General features: G+C 46.0%; 1 protein-coding gene across 1 annotated transcript in view; it reads left to right on the top strand.

Annotated features, from left to right (window-relative positions):
* LOC144130495 (uncharacterized) overlaps positions 1-24,654 on the top strand; it is a 222,340-nt gene extending 197,686 nt beyond the window's left edge. The window contains exons 8-9 of the mRNA XM_077664410.1: positions 10,048-10,378; positions 23,163-24,654. Of these exons, the coding sequence (XP_077520536.1) occupies positions 10,048-10,376 (329 nt within the window). The 3' untranslated portion in view covers positions 10,377-10,378; positions 23,163-24,654. The remainder of the gene's footprint in view (positions 1-10,047; positions 10,379-23,162) is intronic.
* The last annotated feature ends 1,340 nt before the right edge of the window (positions 24,655-25,994 follow it).

Here is a 25,994-nt window from a genome sequence, read left to right as displayed (position 1 = left end):
ACACTTCCAACATCGAAATCGAAAACTTCCTAAATTATCTGAGAATACGCGCCTGAGGGGATTGCATGAATTTTTGTTTGCTTCTTGTTCAGAATTTAAGTTATATATATATATATATATATATATATATATATATATATATATATATATATATATATATATATATATATATATATATATATATATATATATATATATATATATATATATATATATATATATATATATATATATATACGGGCGTTATAATCGAACACTGTCAGCTTTTATTAACGAGACCATCGTGTAGCTTTTGCTTTATTTCTCCCCGAGGGAAAATTTTGTGCACAAACAGAAAATTATCTGCATAATATCGTCATCTATATTAAGGGAGTAACTACTCATTGACATCCAACCAAGCGCAGCCATACGGCTACGAAAGAGAGCCAGCTTCTAAAGAAACTTCGTTGTTAAATAAAAGTTAGTCCTGGTGCGGGGTTCGAACCTGGGACCACCTTCTCTACCGGAGCAGCCACTCTGTCAACAAAGCTAGCATAATGTAATTCGAGAGCGATTTGATCAACAACTCGCTGGCACCTTGCAACTAATTTAGGGTGTGTTGCATTCCTTTTTTAAAGAAATTTCTCTAGCTCTGTGCGCATTGTTTCCTTTCTGTTATTCCTTTTATGTAGTTTAAGCACTGCTCGCACTCTGTATTGAAGTAGAAAGGAAGTAAGCCCTACTCTAGCGCACTCCTTTTTAGCGACATGGTATGCCGCTTAAGCCCTGGGGTAGGTTTCTAACACTAAAAATACGGAACAATTACGGTTTGCTACGGAAACAAACTCCCTCTTCCAAAATTTGAGGGGGAACTTAAGCTCCGCCTTAAGGGTACGGCGCGATAGCGTTAAGGGGTTAATTGATGCCCATGCATGTAGAATTGATCATTCCCGTATTTACTCTCGTAGAGCCCATGGAGTCTACATACTACTCCTGGCGCAGTGACACAGCGATTAGGCGATGCGCCCCTGCCCTGCTATGTCAGGTGCACCACCGGTAGGGCTAGTGCGACCTGTAAGTTGCTCTTCTCCAGCGACCAATCATAGTTTAACTTCCCCCTGCCACTATGATCAGTTTGCTCACGATTCTAGTGGGCAGGTTGTGATGACGTCACAAGGACGCGTGACCGATGTGGCCTACCCGGTTGCTTCTACGGGGACGGATATTTTTCGCTCACAGCGCTGACGATGCACAATGAGAACCTTAACGCTGTGGTGTTAAAACATGCGAAGTTCTAGCAGTTACGAATATTTTAACCGAGATTTTAATCTCTTCGATTTGCTAACCTCAAGACCTCCAGTTCCGCGCGTTTAAATGCCTCCTCCTCCCATTTCTAACTGCATCAGATTACTATGCTTTGCAATATATTTGCTTTGTAGTGGCAATATATATACCTTCGCTGCCAAGAGTAAGCATTCCGTATATATGGTGATCGAAATCTACTCCAAAACTTTGGCAGCGTATCCTGCCCCTAAAAGGGAGTACCGCGCTAGAGGACAGCTTATTAATTTTAATTGCATAGAGGCTAATTTGTGTTTATAGTGTAATGTGTACAGCAGGCCCCACTGCAGCCCCTGACTACGGGACCTCTAAACGAAGATATTGTGCTTGTTTTGCATTGCGTGTGCACTGACTTAAGCTAATTCTTATTATTGACACTTAAAAGAAGCGGTCGTCCCACGTCATAAAAAGGCAGAAACCTCGCCGTTACATGCAGCGCATGCAACAAATTCTCCTTATTTCTTTCGTGCTAACCTGCACTACATCATCCGCAGTTCAGGGGTCCACGAAAGTGCACAAATAATATCGGGTCAAGCATCCTTAACTGATCTTGATGAGAGCACACGTGCTCAATTGCAAGCATATTCTATCGATGGCACAAACACACGTGCAAGAGAGTGAGTGAGAGCACTCCTCCCCGTCTTGCACCTTCCTCGCAGCGGATAGTTTCTTCAGCAGCGAAACGTGCTTGCCTGGGCTGTTTGCGGAGCCGCTTTCAACGAGAGCCTCCGGGCTTCGTGTCAGCTGATCGGCGCAGCGGAAGGACGCGCTTCGCTCTAAGCGAGATCTCCCTGTCAATAACAGAACCGAAATCATACGTCCGAGAAATAATTGCTCCTGCACGGGACGCTGCGTCGCTGTTGACGTGCTGTCAACAGTGCCGAGAGTGTCGGTAAACAGTGCGGAGACTTAAAAGAACCAAGCCCTTTTATCGCATCAGGCCTCGTAGGGAGTCTAGACATGCATGGAGTGTTCATGTGCACTCTTCAGGCCGAGGAATAACGAACCTGGAAAGGGGTAAGGATGATAGTAATTCTATTCATCTCGTTTGTTAGGTGAAGCATATTACTGTCATGTGCACTATGCCGCTATGAAAAGGTCTTGTCGTGAGCCTTGTTAGCACAGCGACGACAACCAAAAGAGTAACATTCCAGGCGCCATCTACGTCGGAAACATTCTGTGGCACTTTTATGTAAGCCTTACGAAGCGGACAAAGTGGGCGTTTGCGCAACTTGGTTCAACATTATCGGGACAGCGAAAAGACGCGGTTGTGAAAAGGAGACACAGACGGCGCCCTCTCCGCGTCTTTTCAAGTCCGCGTCTTTGCGCTGCCCCAATTATCTTAAAAAGCGGTCGGCATGAATACTGTGCACTGTAAACATTGCATTGGTTACAGCCGAGAAGTGATGAGGTTCTTGCAGCTTGCGTCTGACTTTTTTTTTCTGCTGTGCCACTACACGCTTGATGTGGCTTTAAGATAGTTTAGCACGTAGGTGTTGAAATTCGGGGTAGTTGTCGACACATCAAACATTAATGCCACCCAGTATATTATATTTGTTGCCTTAATAGTCAAAGCAAGTGTACTGTGCTAAAAATAATGATTGACGACTGCTTGCTCTCGCTTTAAGATTATTTAGCACCGGGTTGTTGAGGGTTTGGGTAGTCGTCTGCGCACCAAACATCAATATGGTCTACAATATTGTATTTGCTGTCATAATGTTCAAAGCGAGCACATTGTACTCAAAAGAATGATTGATGGCTCTTTTCTCCTATGTCCCGGTCACTGCAACTTCTATTTATTGAACATATTGTTCTCAGTCTGTTCAGTGACCGAGCGTTTTCTTGGGGCCTTTTGAACGTCAGGTCGAAGCAGAACCGTGGCGCAGTGCCTCATAAGGACCAAAAAAAATAAACAAAAGCAAATTCTTCTAAATCTTCTAGGATCCCATAGCCAGCCTATATGCGGAGATCTGCTTCTCCTGGCCATCGATATCCCAGGGCAAAGCGATAAATTCAAGAACCGATATTTGGCGCTGCATGCAATCCAACTGCCGTTGATCTATTGACACTGTCCAAGAGCTCGCTTCGTTCCTTCTATAGGGCGGTGCGCCGTCCTGTTTACCGGAACCTAAAATCGTTCGCATTGTTTATTTTTCGTTTTCCTCTAAAGTCCACCTCAACACAGTACTCCTTCGAGCGAGCAAAACGCGCCCCGCGAATACCGGGGCGGCATAACTGCCAGCAGTGTCGCTTAAAGAACGTACCACCGAAACGACACAGCCGCGTTTCGAAAGTGAGGGAAACAAAGTTCTGACGTCAAAAGGCTTAAGCAAGACATGGGTGTCACACACGTGGAAAAGAAAGAGTAACTAAATTTAAAATACGGAAACCTGCAACATTTTAAACTAGAAACAAAAAAAGAACAGATATACGGGAGTCTGCAAAGCATCGATTCGCCCTAGCAACCGTCACCTCACTGCACAAGCCGCCGCTATCACTGACAGAGCCAGCAGACACAAAGGGATTCGCCGGTATACAGCGATGCCTTCAAACGAATCCGTGAAATCGACAGTCCGAACGCGGTGAGCTGAATATTGCCTCTGCTGCGCGGCTCTTCCTCTGCCAGGCGTGGGCACAAGAAAACCGTTTCGTTTTCCGCTTGAATACGTTCATGCTTATTGTCGCAATCCCAATTGCCACGTGCGCAATGCGGCCCCTCGTGGAAATGGAAACGGTGCCTCGGCAAGCCCTATATTATTCTCGCGAGTTCCCTTGCGGTGCGGCATTGTCAGAGCGTAAAGGAAACGCGCTGGCGACGCGGTCGCATTACAACTACCGTTGTCTTGCGTTCTGTGCGCTTGCAAATACTGAAATCTTCGAACGTAAGCGAATCGCGGTCAGCCCGCGCATATATTTTTGGGAATATTCATTTATTTACTTCGCAACTATCGCTACGTGCTCTTCATACTCGCTAAAGCAACACGTGTTTTCATGCTTCTTTGCAGACACAGCGTCAGCGCTAATTATTTCTTGATGGCAATCTAGTGAAATAAAAATAAAGTGAAGAGGCTAAGGAAAAACCTCATAGTACTACACTGATTTTTGTTGTTCTGCTCTGAAGCTGCAGCGGATGGGAATGCGAACACGTGTTCTTAACTTACGAAAGTACTTTCTTGGCGCAATCAAATTTGCGGGCTTTATTTTCCCCCTATTATCCCAGCAAGTAAACCTTCTTTCCCTTCTCGTCTCGTGCACCCACCCTCCAAACTAAATTAGTATCGGAAGAATGCGATACATATAAGCACACACACTTGGTCAAACGCGCAAGTAAATGACGTTTTCCTCATTTAGGCAACGACAATTAGGAATGCACGTGCTCGTTAAAGATGAATGAAGTGTTTTTCTCTTTTACTTTTCGCAGTAGTTTTTTCGCCCACTCCTGAGGCACAGCAAGACACGAAACTTTAAATTGCGGTATTTTGGATTAGCAATATGTGCTTTACTATAGTAGGCATACTTTCAATTTTTAGATTGATTTATTCTTCAGTGTTCTTCGAAAACTAAAGAATGAAGAAGGGGAAGCGAGGGGGTGGAGTTATTAAATTTCTTGAGAACAATGAATCCACAGCCATTTCTCTGTTTTGCATTCTGTTCTGTCGTTTCTGTTGCCGTTTCTGTAAACCTGTCTCCTATTTGCACCCCCATCGATATATGTTAGAATAGGCTGTGTACTAAACTAGACCGGCTGACTGTAGCGCTTTCTACTGGTCTTTCTCGCTGGTAACGAGTGACGAAAACAGCACTAAGTACAACATAACTGAAGAGGTGACGAGGACAGGAAGAGCGCTCGTCGTACCCTCGCCAGTTCTTTTGTGTAAGCTTTAGCGGTATTTTCGAACTTCAGATATGTTTCATCAACTATCACCTTGCAATCTGCATTCTCATCGCTTCTATTAGCCCGTTACCTACTACTTCAAATCACACAGACCAGTTCGTGTCTGACTCATTACCTGCACTGCAGGAATCGTAATTGCCAGTCGACATGCTTGTTACTCTCCATCTCACCACAGTCGCGCAACCTTCGGTAATTACAGGCAGCATCAATCAATGAGGGGCTAGATTCAAGGAATTTATAATATACAATACAAGACCACTTCGTGATTTGGCTGTCACCTTGGCCATTGTCCCGTCTTTCACCTTGACAACATATACCGTGGTCGCCACAAAAGCACGAACCATTCTGACTTGCCACCCTATTCCTTTCGTGCATTTCAGGCTCAGATACCTCGCCTCGATCTTTGGCCTCTGCAGCACGCCGTTGCATTTGCGAGATGAGCACGGTTTCGGCGCATGGGGTAGTGTTTATATTTGCAGCAAAGATCGGCTCCAGCGATGACCAGCTGACTGTAAAGCGCGTAGCCACGGCCATTCTTTCATATCTACGTATATGCGGACTAACACACAAATAAGTGGTAACCAATGCGTCGTAAATGTTTTCTTTGGTTGGAAGGCAAACTATGCTCGGACGGGGCAATCGCCAGCAAAGCTTCTACGAATGAGAGTCTGACTCCAAAAAGTAAGAACCTGTTCTTCCTAAAAAAAATAGCAGTAAAGAAATCCATGAAACGTTTAGAGTTCTTTTCCGGAGATAATCTTGCCATTTTATGAAAACCATTTCTTTTTCTATTACTGTACAAATGTAAGTTTAAGTACATGCAAGCATTAAATTGGAATGGCGTGGGGTAGAATGTCCGCCTTTATTTCATTGTCTGCAGTAGCTCCCATTTACAAAGGCTAACAACCCTCGCTGATGAGATGGAAACATTTTGACAAAGACTCGCGACTTTTATTACTCAAAGACCCGAATGAAACAGCGGTTGTCAGAGCACCGGCAGGAAAGTCCGGTCACAGCTATCAAGCAAAACAATGAATAATGCTTTACGCGGCTAAATATGAGGTCCGTCCTCTCAGGTCGACTACCTGGCATTTGTAACAAATTCGCGAACCAATTTTTGCCATTGCCGTCAAGGTTTATATTTCATACGTTGTTCTTACGCAAGATCGAGTTTGATGAAAACCAAACAAAGCGTGCGTCGCAAGAGTTTCTGTCCTTTCTTTAAATGGGCAGTTCAACGCACCGAGTCCGCCACTGCTGAAGAGAAAAACGGTGCTTTGCACAGAGGCGGGGATCTGAACTGCTTCAAAACATACATTTGCTGATTGGATGGGTCATCAAAGCCCTGCACAAAAGCTCTAACAGCAACACTTTGGCTTACGCAACACAGCGAACGAACGAAAGGTTGCTTAAGACGTCTGGGTACTTCAACGCTGCTTGACTGACGTGCCTGAGACATGCAGAACGGATAGGTTGTAAAAACGTTTTTGCGCAAGCGTTCATTTGTAACACTTGTCGCTTATGAGGAATCGCATAAAATTGGTCACAGGCAGACAAGTGCGCAGGAGTCGACTGTTGAATTCATCGCGTTGTTTATAACTTTCGAGAAAATTTTAGATCAAGGACTGGGCTTTTATGCTGTAGTGGGATGAATAAAATAACGCTTCAATACCTCCCGGCTTACATATCGCCTGTTGGCAGTTTAACCGCAGTGATATGTGCAGTGACGCAAAAAAAGTATATTCACAACCTCGTGGTGACATTTAACACCCGGTGAGGGTGTCTCTATAGCACATGTCGCTGCAATGCCTAAATGTAGGTCCCTTCAGTGTCTATACATTTGGAGTTAGGAATGAAAATTGTGATGCATCTCGACTGTGTCTAAATCTAACAATTTTCCTTTTGGCGTGCATTATTCGAGAACACAGTGCAAAAATGCAGCGCAGATGCCAGATATAGTCCTCCTTCACTATACAGGTGTAAAATCAATTAAGAGGAAGCATTGTGTCAATTGTTTCCGAGGAAGCACTGCAATAACACATCTCTAAAGGCGAAATCCCTGTCCTCCTGTTTTCTTCTTTGAGGTTACATTCTTACTGGGATCATGATTAGCTCCTCCCGCCTGGAATTCTTCACTAGGCAAAGTTCACAGCAAGCAGAGGCGTTTTAGTGCGGTAGCACTACTAGGCGCATTTCCCGACTTCGGGCATACGTACTATTGGGGACAAAACTCCACAGGACGCTTGCCCGGGAACAAAAGCCGATGGCTGCGACATTAGGAAGTTGATTAGAGCCAAACTTGCTGAAGTGATGGTCAGACTCACGTGCTCCAATGTGGTACAGTGAAAGCAGATATTCGTCGCCAGGCGTGACACCTGTGGACCTAGATCGCTTTTTCCGCGTCCTGGAGACTTTTGTTCCCAACAGCACGCACGTACGCACGTACTGTCCTTGCCAAAAGTCACCGGGCAGCGGTGGTTTGTTTCTTAACCGTATAGCGAAACCCTTAGGGCAGCCTTAAGCTCCAATTCTGTGCAAAGTAAGGAAAACCCTTGTCCTTACGTTCTGACACCTTTCGATTATTAGGGGCGCCGTGGAGGCTCCGCTATGCGGTTTAAAAGCAAGAACTTGCAGCTCGGTTACTTTCTGCAAAGGGGGTACAACGTCCCCAAAGCCTGCTTTGTGGCAGGCGGCCCACCTTTCCTGCGGGTTGTGGGCAACCTGCCAGATGTGTGCACCTGACAGGCCTTTCACCCGACCTGGCGAGCCCTCACTCCCAGGTTTTTACCGAAAGTCTCTTAGGGTAAAGAGTTTCATGATGAATACCTTCCGGGTAATGATTTGCTTTATGGTTTATGGGGGTTTAACGTCCGAAAACGAAAAGGCTATGAGGGACGTCGTAGTGAAGTGCTCCGGAAATTTCGATCACCTGCGGTTCTTTAACGTGTACTGACATCGTACCCTACACGGGCGTCTAGAATCTCGCCTGCATCGAAATTTGGCCACCGCGGCCGGGATCGAACCCGCGTCTTTTGAGTCAGCAGCCCAGCGCCATAACCATTGAGCTGTCGCGGCGGCTTCCAGAAAAAGGCCTTTATGGTAAAGCTCTTTAGGTCAAATGCCTTTAGCCCGTAAGGACCTTATGTGCGCGCCGTAACTAGTGCTACTGCACGACATTCCGCGCTAAGCCATGATAGAGCGTCTGCTATTTTTTGCATTCCGCCCTAATCAGAATGGGGCCTGTGTGGCCGGCATTCGAACCGGAGACATCATGCACAGCAGCAGAACGTCCAGAACATCGAGCCCCCCCTGGCTATAACTGTAAATTGCGGACATCAGCTGTGGCATTTTCAAGTGTCGGCTTGAAGCCTTTCGTTCAGCGGAAAATGGGGCGCCCAGAGTGTTCGAAGAAAGTTGACGTCACCTGGGAAGCAGAGGAATTGAAAAGTGATTAAAACTTCGTGTAATTAGTAATTAAAACGGCGCAACACGACTCAAAACTGTTTACGAAATGTACATACATAAAGTAAATCAATTGCTCTGCTAAAATAATTGGGGCGATTGGTGAAAAATCGAACCCCTCACACATAGATTGCGAGTCAGAGGCGCTACTCCTATGCTACGCAGGCACTTTTTTTTTCTTTACTGCATGAAAATAGCGCTGAAAAGAGGAATCTAAGCAAGCTTATGCCACAAAACTCCAGGCTACCATACCCTTGCACGGCACCACCTTCCAAAACATCAAATGTCTGGGAGACACACACATGCATCCAGATAGGGGAGCCAGCTAGGCGGCTCTTCCAGGGCAGCATATACTCCCCGCACGAAAGCGCATTGCTCACGAAACAAAGATTTTTACGACCGTGGTGATTCGGCATGACGAACCATCATGCGGCTATTCCAGAGACTAAATAGGCTACGCCGGGACGTTAGTACGGCTTCGTTAAAACGGGATTTTATATGTTTGCTGTGCGGCCTTACAAAAAACGTCCTCGCTTACGACTATATGCTAATGAGTATGTGTGTGATTATAGAAGGACTGATAAAGTTAGTAGCGATTAAGCAAGTAGTAAAGTGAACATCGGTGAGGGGTGAGTGTACGCGGACGCCTGTCTGCTTTAGTAACGTCACACTGCTGTGTCATGTCGCCTGGCAACGTTAGTAGAGCACATGTTCGGGTGATATGCGAGTGAGATGAAGTCCATGAGTCGCTGACAAGACGCATTGACGCTGTCGCATCATACCTTTAAAGGTGGAGTTTAAGTGTGTCCATAACTTTTTATTTTATTCGTTAAATACTACCGTATGGTAGCTCGGGGCGTACTCTGATTGCCGCAGTAAACGGCTTCCACCACGGAAAGGGGCCCTTTTAAGTCGCGTTCTAGTCATTTTCATACAAGATGAGAAGGTATGAGCAATCGTATTTTGTAATTCATATTTTGTTACTTGGAGATAAACCTTAAAGCTTTCAAAAATCAAGAACAAAGGAAAGGCGTCACGTAACCTGCGTCTAAAGCAATGACAACGCCACCTGAAAAATTTCGAGCAAAAAGCATAACTTGTACACCTCGAGGCTCGTTTTAACTTATAAATACCAGGCGGTAGCTTATTAAAGCAGTCTGAAATTCCATACGCACACTAGATCTGTATCTTACTGTGTACAACAGTTGCGAATCCACCCTTTAAAATGTGTGTCAGTGCGTCTTCTTGTGTACTTTATAGCTCCCTCTTCAGGCAGCAGAATAAAGTGTCTGCTATATACACTGAAAATCTCGCGCACCAACTAAGCCTGATCTCCGCTGCCTCTTTCTTCGCTTCCCGGTTCTGTGCAGCCCTGAGTTCGTGCCGGCTCACCCCGATCAAGGAGGAGAGCCACGGCCGCGCCAACGGACCAGGCGACACCCTGCACCAGAGTCTGGGCGCCACCGGAAGCGGCGAGACGCTGTCGCACGTGTACCTCGTCTCGCCCAGGCCCAGCCCCGTCGAGAAGGATGAGGAAGAGGAGGAAGATGAGGAGGAAGAAGGCGAAGAGGAGAGAGAAGCAGCGGGAGGCGAAGGAGAAGCGTCCCCCGCCACCGCCAACCACCAGCGGCGCGGCGCTGAGAGACCGCTGCCCGTCACGGAGGTGGTCAGCGAGAGCGTCTACAAGTGGACCATCTGACGGTACGAGCGCGCTTCTCGCGGTATTATTGGCGGATTGAAAATGAAGGAGAGAAGGTTTCAAATTTTTGTTTTAAGTTTCGCCATGAAATGTTTCTATTTAAGTCACGTGGTGCCCTCCACCCTTCTTTTTCTGTAAAAAAATTAAAAAATACGTTGTTAATGAGTGCCCCCCTCCCACTTCTCCACCCACTCCCAAAGTTGCCGATAGCTAAAATCTTACCCTGACCGAACAAGTAGGTGGGTACTGTGTTGCCGTTATCTTGAAAAAACCAAAATATTCGGAGCTCACAGATGATGAAGGTTGCCATAGAAATCTGTGACTTGCACTTTCCTTCAAGCTTTCGACAAGTAACTTAAGAGTGGGCAAAATTCCTAAATTCTTATCGCTGAGCAGCAACACAAGATTAAGGGCGCTGGCCTGTCTCACCGAGATATCGGTTTCGATTACCGGTAACAGCAGGAGGAAACCGGTTTTTCTAAATCGCTGAAGCATGGTCTGACCGCATGCTAGGCTTCCCTGGGGCATAAATGCTCGAAACGAGTGCTCGCGTATATCATGTCGAATCTCGGCAATGACCTAAAACTGGCCGGCCTGAGAAACCGAGTCACAGCATTTCCAAGCGTTTCCTTTCAAGGAAAAGACGAACGTTAGGTTGGAACATGCTAGCGCACCCATCAGAGCAGTCACCGTTTTGAAGACACTACCGGCCTTGAAACTATAGACACCAACTATAGGACTATAGATACCAAATTTTTCCATGCGTGCTTTCTTCTTTCAAACGATGCGTTAGACATTTCTATACATTGAGCACACTCTGTTGTTCCTGTACGACCGCTAAATAATTTATAATTGAATTTCTTGACGTTTTTTCGGTTTCGGTTTCACCAGTCGAACGATTATTGACGCGTAGTTGATGTTTGGTCACATGAGGCATAAAAAATCGGCATGTATTCCTGGCAGGTCATTTTTTGTCATTCCAGGTCTTGAAAGAGGCTGGATTAAATGTCGGAGTGAATTAAAACTACATATCAGCAATTATATTACAGTTTTTCTCGTAGATCAAGTCAGCAAAACTACAACTTGTCGTGACAGTCGTCATTCGGTCGATGAAACCGAAACCGAAACAGCATTAGAGAATAAATTCAATTAAAAATTATCTAGCGCTTAAATACCACCTGGTAATCCATGTATTCTAATGTCCAACGCACCGTCTGACCGAAGAAAACGCGCAATAACATTAGGTGTCTATAGTCCTTTAAGTTCGTTAGTGCGCTACTCTGGGTACGAAACAACGAGGGACGAAAGGAAGTCAAGCATGAAAAACCAATTAGGCCCATATGCAGCTTTACTGAAGCATTCATACGCTTGCGGCGGATGGGTACTATAGGACGGAACACCGTCCTATGCAACCGTCTGAATTTTACCCATAAGTTCTTATTCTGTAAACCACCACTTAGGCAGTGTGATGCGCGGTGTAAGACGTGGTTATAGCAAAGAGGCAAAATGGCATAATAATAACTGGTTTTTGGGGAGAGGAAATGGCGCAAGTATCTGTCTCACATATCGTTGGACACCTGAACCGCGCCGTTAGGGAAGGGGTAAAGGAGGGAGTGAAAGAGGAAAAGAAGAAAGGGGTGCCGTAGTGGAGGACTACGGAATAATTTCGACCACCTGGGGATCTTTAACGTGCACTGGCATCGCACAGCACACGGACACCTTAGCGTTTTGCCTCCATAAAAACGCAGCCGCCGCGGTCGGGTTCGAATCCGGAAACTCCGGATCAGTAGCCGAGCGCTCTAACCACTGAGCCACCGCGGCGGGTTAGGCAAAATGGCAAAATTCTAGATTCGTGTAAACCCCCTGGAGAAGTGTTTGCGAATAATCATGGTTTGTTCGTATTGGTTCTTAGTTTAGTTGCCGTTATAAAATGATTATCATGATGTTCATCAACAATAACTGTGTTTGTCAGCGTTAGGGGACTAAAAGTGGTTCGTATATGTCCCACTAACACTTCAACAGCGAACAAGTGAACGAGGCCTCGAGACACAAATTTTTGCCGGTCCGCAGAGTTTAAGGCGGCGTTTCCGGGAGAGACCGTGTCAATATTTTTTTTCTTCCATTCCTTTCATTTTTTTCAGGGAAGGGAAGGGTTTGGTGCAGCGTTGTGTTCTGACTAATCACAGACGTCCAATACTACGACAGCAGGGGCATATTACATCAAGTTGCGCGAAGTCAGGAAAAAATGCCGAGAAATATTCACAGTTATTTTGTTACTATACGACGGCACCCAAGCCCACGCGTCCCACGTTGCACAGGACGCGTTATCGGGAGTGCGCATTTGATGCTCGCAACCCCTTTTCCTATTCTCTGTATACTTCCATCAGTAACCTTCCGGTTCGGCGCTTGAGGCAACGCTTTCTAAGACTCAGTTTTCTTCGCGAAAAAGAGTTATAAAACCCAGGTGAATACTTCTCAGGGGGCCGACATACGAGTAGACCGGCACTGGTGAGGAAAGAGGTATGGCTAGGTTGAAATGTAATTTGGTTTGTTCTTAAAGCGGTCGCTTCTGCGTTAGGCTTAGACTTTATTGAAAGCCCCTCGTACATCCAGGGACATGCCACTAGCAGCGGCAGCTTCTGACGTGATCTTGATTCACGAGATAAGGTCTTGTGTTCGGTAAGTCCAGGAAGAGGTACAATGTACAGTCTGGCTGAACGTGACTTCCACAGAACGCATTTCGCAATGTGCGCTTGCTGTCAGCGGAGAGGCATGGGCCGGCGACCGTAATTTTTTGCTTACTACTTGCAGCCTTTTCATGATTGCTCCACTACGACGCTCAAACTTATTGTACTGCAGTTCTAAAATTTGCGCAATAGCGGCCTCTAGTACGGCGATGGCAGATGCTGTTCTGATGCAATCAACCAGCTTAGTTGGATTGAGTTTAGAGTGGCCCTCAAAAGCGATTTATGGCGACGAAGAAATCGCGGAGGGTTATAGTCGCAAAGAAAAATGGGAACTGGAGATTTACAAAATTGCCTTCCGAGGTAAAGCTTAATCTGGGGTACTTTCTGGGATGCGATACACTGCCTTGCGTCACGCACAGATTAACCGGCAACATCTGCCGGTTTTTGTCGCTTGTTGTTCTTTTCCACGAGTATTATCAACCGCCCGGTGGCTGCTTTCATGCTCGCTGTCCATACGGCCAGGGTTTGAATTCACGCAACGAGTCCCGCGCTTTTGTCTTGCTTTTTGTGCCCAAAGCGATGGCTCAGTGGTTATGGCATTGGGCTGACCCTGTGAACTGAATTTCTGCCGCGGCAGTCAAATTTTGTTGGGGGCGAAATGAGAGACCTCTCGTGTTCCGAGATATCGGTGGACGTAAAAAAAAAATGACGGTCGATTTGCGGAGTTTGGCCAAATGCGAAAAAGGTGCGCTAGCATTGTGCGGCCATTGTCTTTCATCGTTTTTTTTTTGGTTGTGCATTGCCTGTCATTATCTTTCTTTGTTATGGATGATATTATTCTGAGATTAAAGTGGCATATCAAGTCTATGTTGTGTGTGTGTGTGTGTGTGTGTGTGTGTGTGTGTGTGTGTGTGTGTGTGTGTGTGTGTGTGTGTGTGTGTGTGTGTGTGTGTGTGTGTGTGTGTGTGTGTGTGTGTGTGTGTGTGTGTGTGTGTGTGTGTGTGTGTGTGTGTGTGTGTGTGTGTGTGTGTTTGTGTGTGTGTGTGTGTGTGTGTGTTTGTGTGTGTGTGTTTGTGTGTGTGTGTGTGTGTGTGTGTGTGTGTGTGTGTGTGTGTGTGTGTGTGTGTGTGTGTGTGTGTGTGTGTGTGTGTGTGTGTGTGTGTGTGTGTGTGTGTGTGTGTGTGTGTGTGTGTGTGTGTGTGTGTGTGTGTGTGTGTGTGTGTGTGTGTGTGTGTGTGTGTGTGTGTGTGTGTGTGTGTGTGTGTGTGTGTGTGTGTGTGTGTGTGTGTGTGTGTGTGTGTGTGTGTGTGTGTGTGTGTGTGTGTGTGTGTGTGTGTGTGTGTGTGTGTGTGTGTGTGTGTGTGTGTGTGTGTGTGTGTGTGTGTGTGTGTGTGTGTGTGTGTGTGTGTGTGTGTGTGTGTGTGTGTGTGTGTGTGTGTGTGTGTGTGTGTGTGTGTGTGTGTGTGTGTGTGTGTGTGTGTGTGTGTGTGTGTGTGTGTGTGTGTGTGTGTGTGTGTGTGTGTGTGTGTGTGTGTGTGTGTGTGTGTGTGTGTGTGTGTGTGTGTGTGTGTGTGTGTGTGTGTGTGTGTGTGTGTGTGTGTGTGTGTGTGTGTGTGTGTGTGTGTGTGTGTGTGTGTGTGTGTGTGTGTGTGTGTGTGTGTGTGTGTGTGTGTGTGTGTGTGTGTGTGTGTGTGTGTGTGTGTGTGTGTGTGTGTGTGTGTGTGTGTGTGTGTGTGTGTGTGTGTGTGTGTGTGTGTGTGTGTGTGTGTGTGTGTGTGTGTGTGTGTGTGTGTGTGTGTGTGTGTGTGTGTGTGTGTGTGTGTGTGTGTGTGTGTGTGTGTGTGTGTGTGTGTGTGTGTGTGTGTGTGTGTGTGTGTGTGTGTGTGTGTGTGTGTGTGTGTGTGTGTGTGTGTGTGTTTGCACGGCATTGAGGAAGCACAGTAGATGCAAGACACGGTGTTTATTACAGATGTTCCATGCATGCATATCTGTCGCGGCTCCCATCCTAGAGAAAATCTGGCGTTGTAGGCTGCGGCGGCGTTCTGAGCGGAAAAGCCGATGGCCCACCTGCCACCTAGGACACGTGACCTTGTGACGTCATCACAACCTGCCCACAGTGGCAGGTGGTGAACAGCGGTTAACAGCGTAATAACCATATTCTCGGGTGTAACCAGGTGAAAATTACACACGCGACCTATATATACACCTAGGCAGGTTGTCCACCTGCCGCAGGTGAGCAGGACAGCTTTTTTCGTGAATGTGAGCCTGAGTACTAGCGTAACCATGCACTTCAGATGGTCAGAATCAATCAGTTAATCTATGAATGCATCAATTGGTCTATAAATCAATTTCTTTGTGTATAAATAATTTCCCGCAATATAAGCGATGGGTACATGTAGATATGTAGCCCAATGCGTTCAAGTTTGCGTGAATTCAAATGTACCCGCTGCCATGCAAAGATGACGCAGAATGGAAAGGGCTTGAATTTGTGCCCGCTCACGTTGGCCCATTTTAGAGTTGTCCCGCAGGGTGAGTGCTTCGTAATTGGTAGGCTCCTCTGTGCCCACCAGTCATAGTACTGAGCCGTACTATACAGCCAGGTGACCAATCACACCAAGTAACGTGGGCATTGGGCCTCGTCTTAAGACAGGTCTAACTTCTGATCACTGCTTGCTTCTTTATTCGTGAGTATCCAGCAGCGTCCTGGGGCATTTCAGACTGGGGATTAAATTCCATAGAAGACATCAACTGACTTGCAACCTACAATATCCAGTGTTAACAAGTTACACTCCGTAGTGCGTTTCGGCACAGGCGAGTGCACCCCAGGTTTCGATCGTTATCCTCCACGAGCAGACGTGCAGTGTGCTGGACGGGAGTATAAGGCGAAGCCCTCACCCTGACTTGGCCCATTGAAGGTCATATAAAAGAACTTTAAGCGAATATCCGTACGGTGTTCGCTGAGAGGCACCCCCTTCATTTGTACGTAGTGAGACGCTGTTCATCCCCTGAAATAACCATCCAGTTAGGGCTGCGTTTAAAATTTTTTTTTTTCGGCTGGCGACTGCGAGACTTAAACATGTGGACTGTGCAGATCGCTGTTTCCAGGCGCATGCTGCAAAACACAGTGGTACAAAGCGCGCATCGCACAAGGTACAAAATGAAGCTACGCTCGGCCGATTTCCTTCGCAACAGCACATGCCGCCCCTCGTACTCCATAGCAGAGCTGTGTGCTCTAGTGCCGCAATTCGTGCGACGTTGGGCAACGGTCGAATAGTTTGGCATTCGAGGTCCCCTTCCATGAACATTGTCATTGTGTATATGGGTATAATATCGCTCATTGCATTGCTGATATGAAAAAAAAGCACGTCCAGGTGCGTTATGTAAGCCAGCGCTGTGTGCGCGGCAAATGAAGTTGACCTCCCGAGCTAGAGCTCAACTAGCGAGAGCGCGCGTAGCGCTAGAAACAGTTTGCAATAACCTCCGGCGGGACAAAAAAAGATGGTAGATTTCGCTAGAAGGCGCTTCAACATTGCGAAAAACACTTCAGACTGGGTTGACTTTTCTCACGCGGGTGGTGACCACTCGGACGCTCGGACAAATTTAGCCGAATGCTATGCAGCAAAGATGATCTCTAATAACTCGCGAAATGAAAATCGTAAGCAAGTGCATTACCTTGCATGGAGCAACTGCTTCGAGGGCGACGTTGGTAAACCAATCAAGAGGTGGTAGGAGTTTTTTTTTTACGGTTTATGTTTTCGCTCAAGCTTCGTGAGTGCTTCGATGACAAGCATTAATTTCTAAGAAAGAGTTCACTTCGGGGTGGAATATAAGTCAGCGGATAGCTTAGCTTTTGATTTCTGTTTTTATTTTGCAATCCTATTACGCTATATATCGAGTGCCCGAGTAGCATACACAATGCTTTATTTTTTCTTTTGGTAAATGCCTTGTTCTGCATGCACCAAAGTAACTCAATGCCCTGGGGAACCATATCCGGCTATTAAAATATTTTTGTTTCTCTAAAACGGTTCGAAAACTCAGATAAATAGCCTAAACGCATTGATGACGCAGGGAAAAGAGAATTTTCTTTTATATGGGTTTATTTCTTGACTACTAATTAAAATCATCACAAGAGAACAAGTACCCGGCTGCCAACATCATATTAAATCGCATATTAGCGAGAAAGAAACGACACAGGCTGCTCCTGATAGCTTGAAAAAAAAACAGAAACGTAAGTAGGATGAGCAGGAAGGATAGAACGAAGCGGCGAGGAACGTGTGCAGGCCGCATGTCCGCGAGCCGCTCTGAAAAAACACCATGCGAAGCATTAGCTTTCGACTTTCGTTAGGGCGGCTTAGTCTGTACACGGTAGACCATGTGTAATTACCTGAAGTTGAAATTAAAGGGTGCGCTTCAAGCTGGCGCCCATATAAATCGATTTGAGAGTATATTGTGACGGCGATAACCGCTGGTCCTTAAGGGTAACGGAGTGGGTTCCAGGAGAAAGTAAGCGTAGCAGGGGGCGGCAGAAGGTTAGGTGGGCGGATGAGATTAAGAAGTTTGCAGGCAACGGGTGGATGCAGCTGGCAAAGGATAGGGTTAATTAGAGAGACATGGGAGAGGCCTTTGCCCTGCAGTGGGTGTAGTCAGGCTAATGATGGTGATGATGATTGTGACCGCGATCCATGCTCCTGTCTAGAAATTTCGCAGCACCGGTATGCATTGAAAACCATAGATGTCATTGTCTTAGAGCTCAAAATAAATATCCTGCGACTCAATGTGCAGCTGGCGTCTCGACCGTACCGTAATAGTCGCTTCTCTCCTTAAACCCGTGGAGCGTCGTGGTAGCTGCAGCTCGTATCAGGTTTGATATCAAGGGCCGTGTTTAAGCAACTGAGTGCACAATTAAACTAAACATTTTGACCAAATAGTCAGTCTGATTGGGAGTTAAGTGATAAGAAGAAATGGAGGTTGACAACGTTTCTCTTTAAAAAATGTTCTTTAACTGAAACCAGGCGTTTTAGACCCAGCTTGATATTTTCTTCGCAGGTGAGGAAGGTGTTGCAATTACGCAAGCCTCGGTGACAAACTACAAATTGTTCTAAATGTAGACTGAAGGGAGAGGGGCTTGTGTATTTGTGAATATACTAGTATAGCAGTATACTATCTGCACGTACTTTTTCGTATTTAAATGTTTGTCGCAGTGGCTGAGTGATTACGGCGCTCGTCTACTGAGCCGGAGTACACGGACTCGAAACCGACCGCGGCGGCCGGTTTTCGATGAAGGCGAAATGCAAAAGGCGCCCGTGTCCTGTGCGATGTCAGTGCACGTTAAAAATCCTCAGGTGGTCGAAATTATTCCGGAGCCCTCCACTACGGCACCTCTTCTCTCCTTTCTTCTTTCATTCTTTCCTTTATCTCTTCCCTTACGGCGCGGTTAGAGTGTCCACCGAGGAATGTGAGGCAGTTACTGCGCCATATCCTTTCCTCAAAAACCAATTTTCATTTTCATTTCTATTTTTACGTTGGCCCCAGACACAAAATGTTTCTAAGGCAAGCACTCTCTAATCCGTATATTCGGATCTCCTTGCAAAGCATTGAGAGTGTGCATATTTACTACGTCGTTTAGAATTCAACTTCTTCAACGCACTGAAGAGCCTCCTCTGGAGAGGTTTGGTATAGTTCTTATCCTGAAGTACTTTTGCCGTTGAAAGTGCGTACTTAAGATTACTAATGCCAAAACTAACTCTCTCGATTTCGCATTCAAAAAAGTGAAGGAAAAAATGAAAATCGATGCCATCATACTGAACCACCAAGTCTCGTCTCCGCTTATAAATTCGCCGCGCCTGCGAGAGCAGCAATGATTGCTCTGCCTCCAATTCCGTGAATAACACAGCGCGATGATCACATTTCTCCGCTTCTGTATTGATGTTGAGAGTAAGAATAAACATAATTCGAACGTCTCCTCTGTCGATTTGAGGACCGAGAATAGATCTGCCAGGAGCTAGCTATTCGATCTTTCACGTGGGACTCCGGGGCTATCTGAGGGAAATAGTAGGTACGGCACTACAACTTCGACATGCGTACCTCAAAGAAACGATGTCTGCAGTTGTTGCTCTTCGGTACCTATTTTTGATTTTGTTTTTCGGGGAATCTTCTGTATGGCGAAATTTGCAATCAGCGATCCGTTATTACAAGCTGCTTCACTTCTATCCCTCGCCAAACAGAGTGTTTACGATCACATACGAGGCAGCCCGAGTCCACGACTATGAACATATAGGTTTTCACAGATGTCAATACCAGACAGATTAGGCGCACCGAAACTGGTTTGTGAATCAACAATCGCAATGTCTCCTTAAATCAAGCTCTCACAGAGCTTGCAAGTAGTTGTGCTCAATGTAGTCTGCGACAATATAATATATACGCGCTCTTTTTTACCTTGCTTTGCTGAAGGAAGTACTGCGCGTAAAATGTACGCAACTGCCTTCTTGTGATTTGACCATATAAGAATTACAAACTTTTGTAAAAGCACAATGCACAAAAAAGGCGCCGAAAGAGCGAATTTAAGCCTTCTGTGGCTGTGCTTCCAAACGAACAATAAATGTAGTAGCGAATAAGCACGGACTTGTAAGTGTTTGCACAATGCAGCTATACGTTCTTCAAAACCGTGCGCATGTTGTCAATATGTGTTATAACAGAATCGTCAATACATTCTACCAACTGGCCCAAGAATCACCTCTTTTGAACTCAGCGCACGATGGTTCTTTAAAGCAAGGAATGTAGATTAGGACTTCCTCTCGGAAGGGTGCATATGAAGCTGAGCAGGTGCATATATTCCGCGGAGAATTTAGTGAACGCGTACGTGACCAGCGAGCCAGTTTAAAAACAGGAAAAGTAATTCACTTATTTCAACATACTGCTAGGATTAGCCGATAAGCTGGACGGAAGTCTCCGGAGGAAACCGGACCAGGAAACTTCCTCGATGAGCCGGGATTATATAAGCCTTCCTGTAATCCTTCTCCAGGAAGAATAGCAATTATCTCTGATCGATGAGGTTCGTGGAGGCTCTTAAATCGAACTTCTTCCAGTAGCTTCATATCACTTAGTAGCAACTAAAAAGGAGTAAACGTTGTGGAAGCATAAAGAAAAAAGAAAGACTCAATACAGCTATCCATGCGAAAGCTGATAAAAACTAATTAGGATGCTAAGTGCCTTGCGAAGAGGAAGAGGCGAGCTGGTCAGTCTCTTTCTCTCTCCTCCCTCTCCCTCAATCTATCTTGCTGTCTCACAAACGTGCACACACGCATACGCACGCACGCGCACACATACGATTTCAAGGCTCGGAAGCTAAGCCCAACGTCCTGAAACGATTATCTGCAGCAGACACTACTCTTCGGAAGGATCGAAACGGTGGTCGAATCTACAAGGCTACTTGAACATATTCGTAGCAACATAGCATAGTGGGCGAGTTGGTATTACATCTTATAGGAACGAAACAGCGCAACTAAAACGGAGGACCAGAAAAAGAGATACACGAACACGCGCTGACTTATAACTCACTGTTTTAATCGGAAAACAACTTATAAACAATCTCTAATCGCTGCGTCACAGCATCACGTCATCATCACAAACTTACTAACCTACAAAGAAAGGAAAATAACAATTGCTGAATCGTAAGCACCCACAGGCTCCCACGTTGTTCCAACAGCCATATCTCGCGCTTAGACAAGGCCATCGAAGTTCTCCTCACAAGGGGGTCAACTTCAATGAAAATATGATAAGCCGCTACTACTTCCCGTACTAGCTCTTCTTTATGACGATACAGCACAACAGTGTTGTCAAAGTACGGAATGCACAGGCAGGATTTGCAATGGGCAGCAACTTTGACGAAAAAGAGCCTCCCACAGAATTAGCGTGTTTCAACAGGCGTTCATTGAGGCACCTGCCTGTTTGGCCCACGTATAAATGGCCACACGAGAACGGAATCCTGTACACCACTCCAACTCTGCACTGCACAAATTGAGTGCCGTGACGAACTCCACACCCTTCTGTGGCGTTACCGTTTTCTTTCTTGCGTTTCACTGACGCCGGAACCTTGCTCAGTTTATTTGGCGCAGACCTTGCCACCAAACTTCTCCGCTATCTTCTTCCATCTGTGCGATAGCCGATGAACATTTGGGACCACCGCACCTTTGTTCTTCTTACTGCCAGTGCCTTCTTCATCCACTATTTTTTTCTTTGTTTGTTTTCATTTTCAGGAGTAGCCTGTTGTACGTAGACACTAGTACATTTTCCGGAAAACCTGCCGCTCTGCAACGAGACCATTGTGTGTCAAAGCTCGAACCAACTTCATGCAACATATTCGCACAAATATTACCACTTAGTGATAGGCCGGAGCCTTAGTTGTCACCAATTTGTTAGCTAATACTGTGAATGGCTGATGTACAGACAATGTCCAGTCATCAGCTCATTTTGCAACGAAATACGAACACCGGCATGCATCTTTCCTTACAACTTAAACATGGCGACGCTGAGAATAACAAATCACTGAACAGCGTTGCTCATTCAAATATAATTTGTTCCCACGATCCGCTTAACTATAAAACTGACAGCTTAACAACAGTGTTCATCCAGCTTTCTACGCGTGATGGAGAATTGCAGCAATTGCTTTCGAACAAAGCGTACTATTCCTTCACAGGACGTCGTTCAAAGGCAGTGTGAAAATAGGATGGTTTAGCCGAACTGTGATCACGGAGAATGCGTTTAAATCAGTTATGAGTTTGTCTCATATGTGAGCTAGCTCACTAGCACTCGTCCTTACATAAACTCAGTTTTTCCGCTATTTAGTACGTAAGCACTTCGCTGGAAACGCTGTTTTTTTTTTCTATGTCTGTAATGACAAATCTTTCGTTACATTGGTCAACTGATTGGCCAGTTCTCATCGCCTTGGTTATTCATGTAACGCTCTTCCACGTTACGTTTCGTGTGTCGCCAATGCCTTTCTCGTTCGCGATTCAATCGTATTAATAACCATCGCGATTGGTCTTTCTTCTTTTGTGCTCCGGCCAATCTCCCAACGCTGTTCTATGGCAGCAGTTATGAGAAGTACGAACGCGGGCTCCATTTCACATCGGCCTGCGACTCTACTGTAAAGTGCAGCTTACGCTAGCAATTCGGAGGCCAGATCCTCGAAGATTCTCGCGCAAACAGCGACTTCGGCCATCGTGATAGGCCAGCTGTGATTCACGTTTGCACGAAACGACAGCAAAACCGTCCGCATGGTCTCGTGATTCCGTGCGCATGGCTTTGGCTCAGAGGTAGTGCGGACGGCTTTGAGATTTCATCTGTCATTTGCTGGCACGAGCAGAAGCCTCCACTTAAATATGATCAGAGAGAACTTACTCTCTTTTTCCGTCCTGGCAGACGTTCATGTCTCTATCAGTTCTTTAGACTTTCAGTCGAAGCAAAAACTTCAGCGCCGCTCAGCGAAGGTCGCATAAGCTCATGGGAGATAATTATGCGCAAAGAACGTTTCAAAATACCTTGATGCGGAAGTGTAGCGGCAGGGCCCAACAATACCAACTTGTTCGGCACCGGCATATGAGCAGCTGTGGAATTCCACTCCAGACTCTACTCTAAGCTGCATCACCAGCGAGCCACTGCGCGCGTTTAGTGTGTACATTGGCTGGGCTTTTTCTATCAGCCTAGCAGCCACCTGCTGTGTGTCAAATAGTGTTCCACAAGTATTCTTGCTCTGTATCTTCGTCTCGTTACGCTCGAAAGTCTCTGTAGAGAGTAGATAGCTTAACCCTCGTGTTAAGAGAGGAAGAGAGAATTACATTTAATGAATAGAATGTTTGGGTGGGCCCTCATTTCAACAGCCCATTGAATTTTTCGTGTTGAGTTATATGGATTGCTAAAATTCCTGCTTGTTCACAGGACTGATTCTATCATCCAATAAGCTCTTCACAGTGCAATCCTATGCATTTCTTGTTCTCTTGGCTGCACTGCCTACTTCTAGGCGCTTATTCCTTTCATTGCTCGTTCACTGCTGAATCGCTAAAGTGACAACTTTCTTGCAATTTTTCGTCCTCTTTTACAGGCTCCTCCGGTGCTAGAAGCATCGCTGCACAAATCAAGCGGATCTGAGCGGATACTAGAACGGTCAAAGCCATCGACAGAATTCCGGTCAAACAAAAACAAAAAAGACAATGAAAGCGAGAGCCGGAAGGGAACAACAAAAGCGAAACACAGAAAGAACAGACACGTCGTGCCTTAACTTGATTCCTCGAAAGACAGGGTATCCAGAGACCCCTGCCGACGAATTCCTGCCGAAGACTGCATGCCATCCTTCGAACCTGGGAGCAGTAGGCTCGGGTGAGAGCGCTAAAGCGATCTCGGAGCGCTTGGGTTCGACAACCTCGTTTTCTTCTCCGTCACATAACATGTTTGTGAAGTGTGCAATGATTGTCCAGAAGCATTTACTGTCCCCACTAACTCCCTACAAACCTGCTAGCGAGGTTGGGCTGCGCGTACGGTCAATGTACGCTACTTTTCAGAAGTTCTCAGGCCATTCAGGGTGCGGCCGGAAGTCTCTCGAAAAAATTTCTTTCTGGTCTCTCTTCGATCGTCAAGATTGACGAAGCAAGAAAATAAACATTTTTTTTATCATTTTAGCCTAAACCCTAAGATTTTCGAAGCCTTTCCAACGAGAACATTTTTGATGTCTCAACATAAATATTGACAGAACTTCAATGGCTGCTGTATTTAACAGACCGCCAAAAAAGACTAAAAAACCATGTTATCAGAAACCAGCTATCCTCTAAAAAATGAAATAAATGAACATTAGAACAAAGAACCTAAAGCCGGAGAGAAATCATGCACCACAATTTTAAAATGGCAGCTGTGTCCACACAACTGCATAAATAGCAAGTACGAGTGTAAATGCCTGCAAAAGTCGTACATAAGTACTCCAAGTAGATGACTTCTTGACGACAAGCAGGTTTTATTGTCTGGAAAGTGTCAGCACACGCGCTTATTCTTATAGTTTATCCTCACTAAAAAAATAATGTGCTAACGATGATCAAGTCGCGAGTATTTATTGAGGTAAGGTTCTTCCTGGCCTACAGAACTGCAGCAGTGGCTATAATCTGATCAAGGTTTATCCTTTATGCGCTATAAGAGATTAGCAGCAAGACACTGTTCTGGTCCCCGAGGTACTTGGCCTGAAAACTTTTGAAAACCACTACGCCACCATTATTTGTCCGCGCTTCACAAACCTCTGCGCGTGTTAATCTATGCGCTTTCTAAGCGAGCCGTGGACATGACCAGTTAACAGCACTCCCAGATAATCCGTCACTGATCAGAGCGATATCTACTTAACTACCACAGCCACAGACTTCCTATTTTGTCTCCAGAACTGTGCTGACTGGGTTGACGTTATGAACGAGAGTGAACGAGTTGTGAACGAGTCAAGCTACTGATTTATGTTCTTCTGTTGGTAGATCGCCTTTGTGTCAAGGCCACTTAGCCAGTTGTGCTGTGTACTCTTCGATGAAGAATGACGACAATAAAGTCGACGGTTAAAACCCTTCAATTCCTTCGGGTACTTTCTTCGCTTTCTCACAGATGTTCTACGATTACTTGCCGATTTAATTGCTTTTCTCAACGCTGATTTTATCGAAATTTACACAGATCTACCCTTCAGAACCATTTAGGCTCCGGTTAGGCAATACGTGCATTACAAGAGGCAGTATGTAAATTTTGTTGCCAAAAGGCAGCCTCAAAACATGAAGCTTCGTAATAATATATATATATATATATATATATATATATATATTGTCACGGTGTTGGTGACAAGAGAGGACCTGTTAGAAGGCAGGGCTCGGCAGCACGTCCTTCAGTTGGCGAGACGGCGAACTTCAACGTCTTTCAAAACGAGAGCACCACGAGCGTCGTCTTCTTTCCGAGCGCCACGAACGCCACCTGGCATTCCTCCCCTCTTAAAAAAAAAAAACACGCGCAGAAGAGCGCGCGAACACAAGCACACACACAAGCACACACAAGCACAATTAATCACACAAGAGAGGCACGAAGATTCTGGGTGGGTCCCCGTGCCAAATACGGCTTCAGGCGCACAACATGAACGATCTCTGGACGGGGCTTTCGACGGGTTCTCTGCTGGGAAAGTTCAGCGTCCGGTTCTACCTCGTAATTAACGTCGCTGACGCGCCGCAAGACTTTGTAGGGACCGAAATAGCGGCAAATGAGTTTTTCGGACAAGCCGCGTCGTCGAACAGGTATCCATACCCAAACCTGGTCGCCGGGATGGTAGGAGACTTGTCTGTGCCGGAGGTTGTATCGCCGCGAGTCTTTGTCTTGTTGCTGGGTGATGTGAATACGGGCTAGCTGACGAGCCTGCTCGGCTTCGTGGGTAAACTCCTCAGCGTCAGCAGAAAGATGGTCATCGGTTGCGCAAGGGAGCATTGCGTCGAGCATCGTCTGAACCTCCCTGCCGTAGAGGAGGCGGAACGGTGTGAAACGGGTCGTCTCTTGAACTGCTGTGTTGTAGGCGAATGTCACGTACGGTATGATCGTATCCCAATTCCTGTGTTGTACATCGACGTACATCGCCAGCATGTCCGCCATAGTCTTATTAAGCCGCTCTGTCAGCCCATTTGCCTGCGGGTGGTAAGCAGTAGTTTTCCGGTGGGTCGTCCCGCTTAGCTGAAAAATTTCGGCCATCATCTGGGAAGTAAATGAGGTTCCTCGGTCGGTAATGACGTAGGTCGGGGCGCCGTGCCGAAGTACGATCTGATGCACGAAGAAATCCGCAACCTCGGACGCTGTGCCACGGGGTAAGGCTTTGGCCTCGGCGTATCGAGTGAGGTAGTCTGTGGCAATGATGATGTACCGGTTGCCACCCGAGGACAAA

The sequence above is a fragment of the Amblyomma americanum genome, chromosome 4, assembly GCF_052857255.1.
Source record: "Amblyomma americanum isolate KBUSLIRL-KWMA chromosome 4, ASM5285725v1, whole genome shotgun sequence".
In the NCBI taxonomy this organism is placed as follows: Eukaryota; Metazoa; Arthropoda; class Arachnida; order Ixodida; family Ixodidae; genus Amblyomma; species Amblyomma americanum.
The sequence above is the reverse complement of the archived record's forward strand: the minus strand, read 5'-3'. Positions and strand labels throughout refer to the sequence as shown.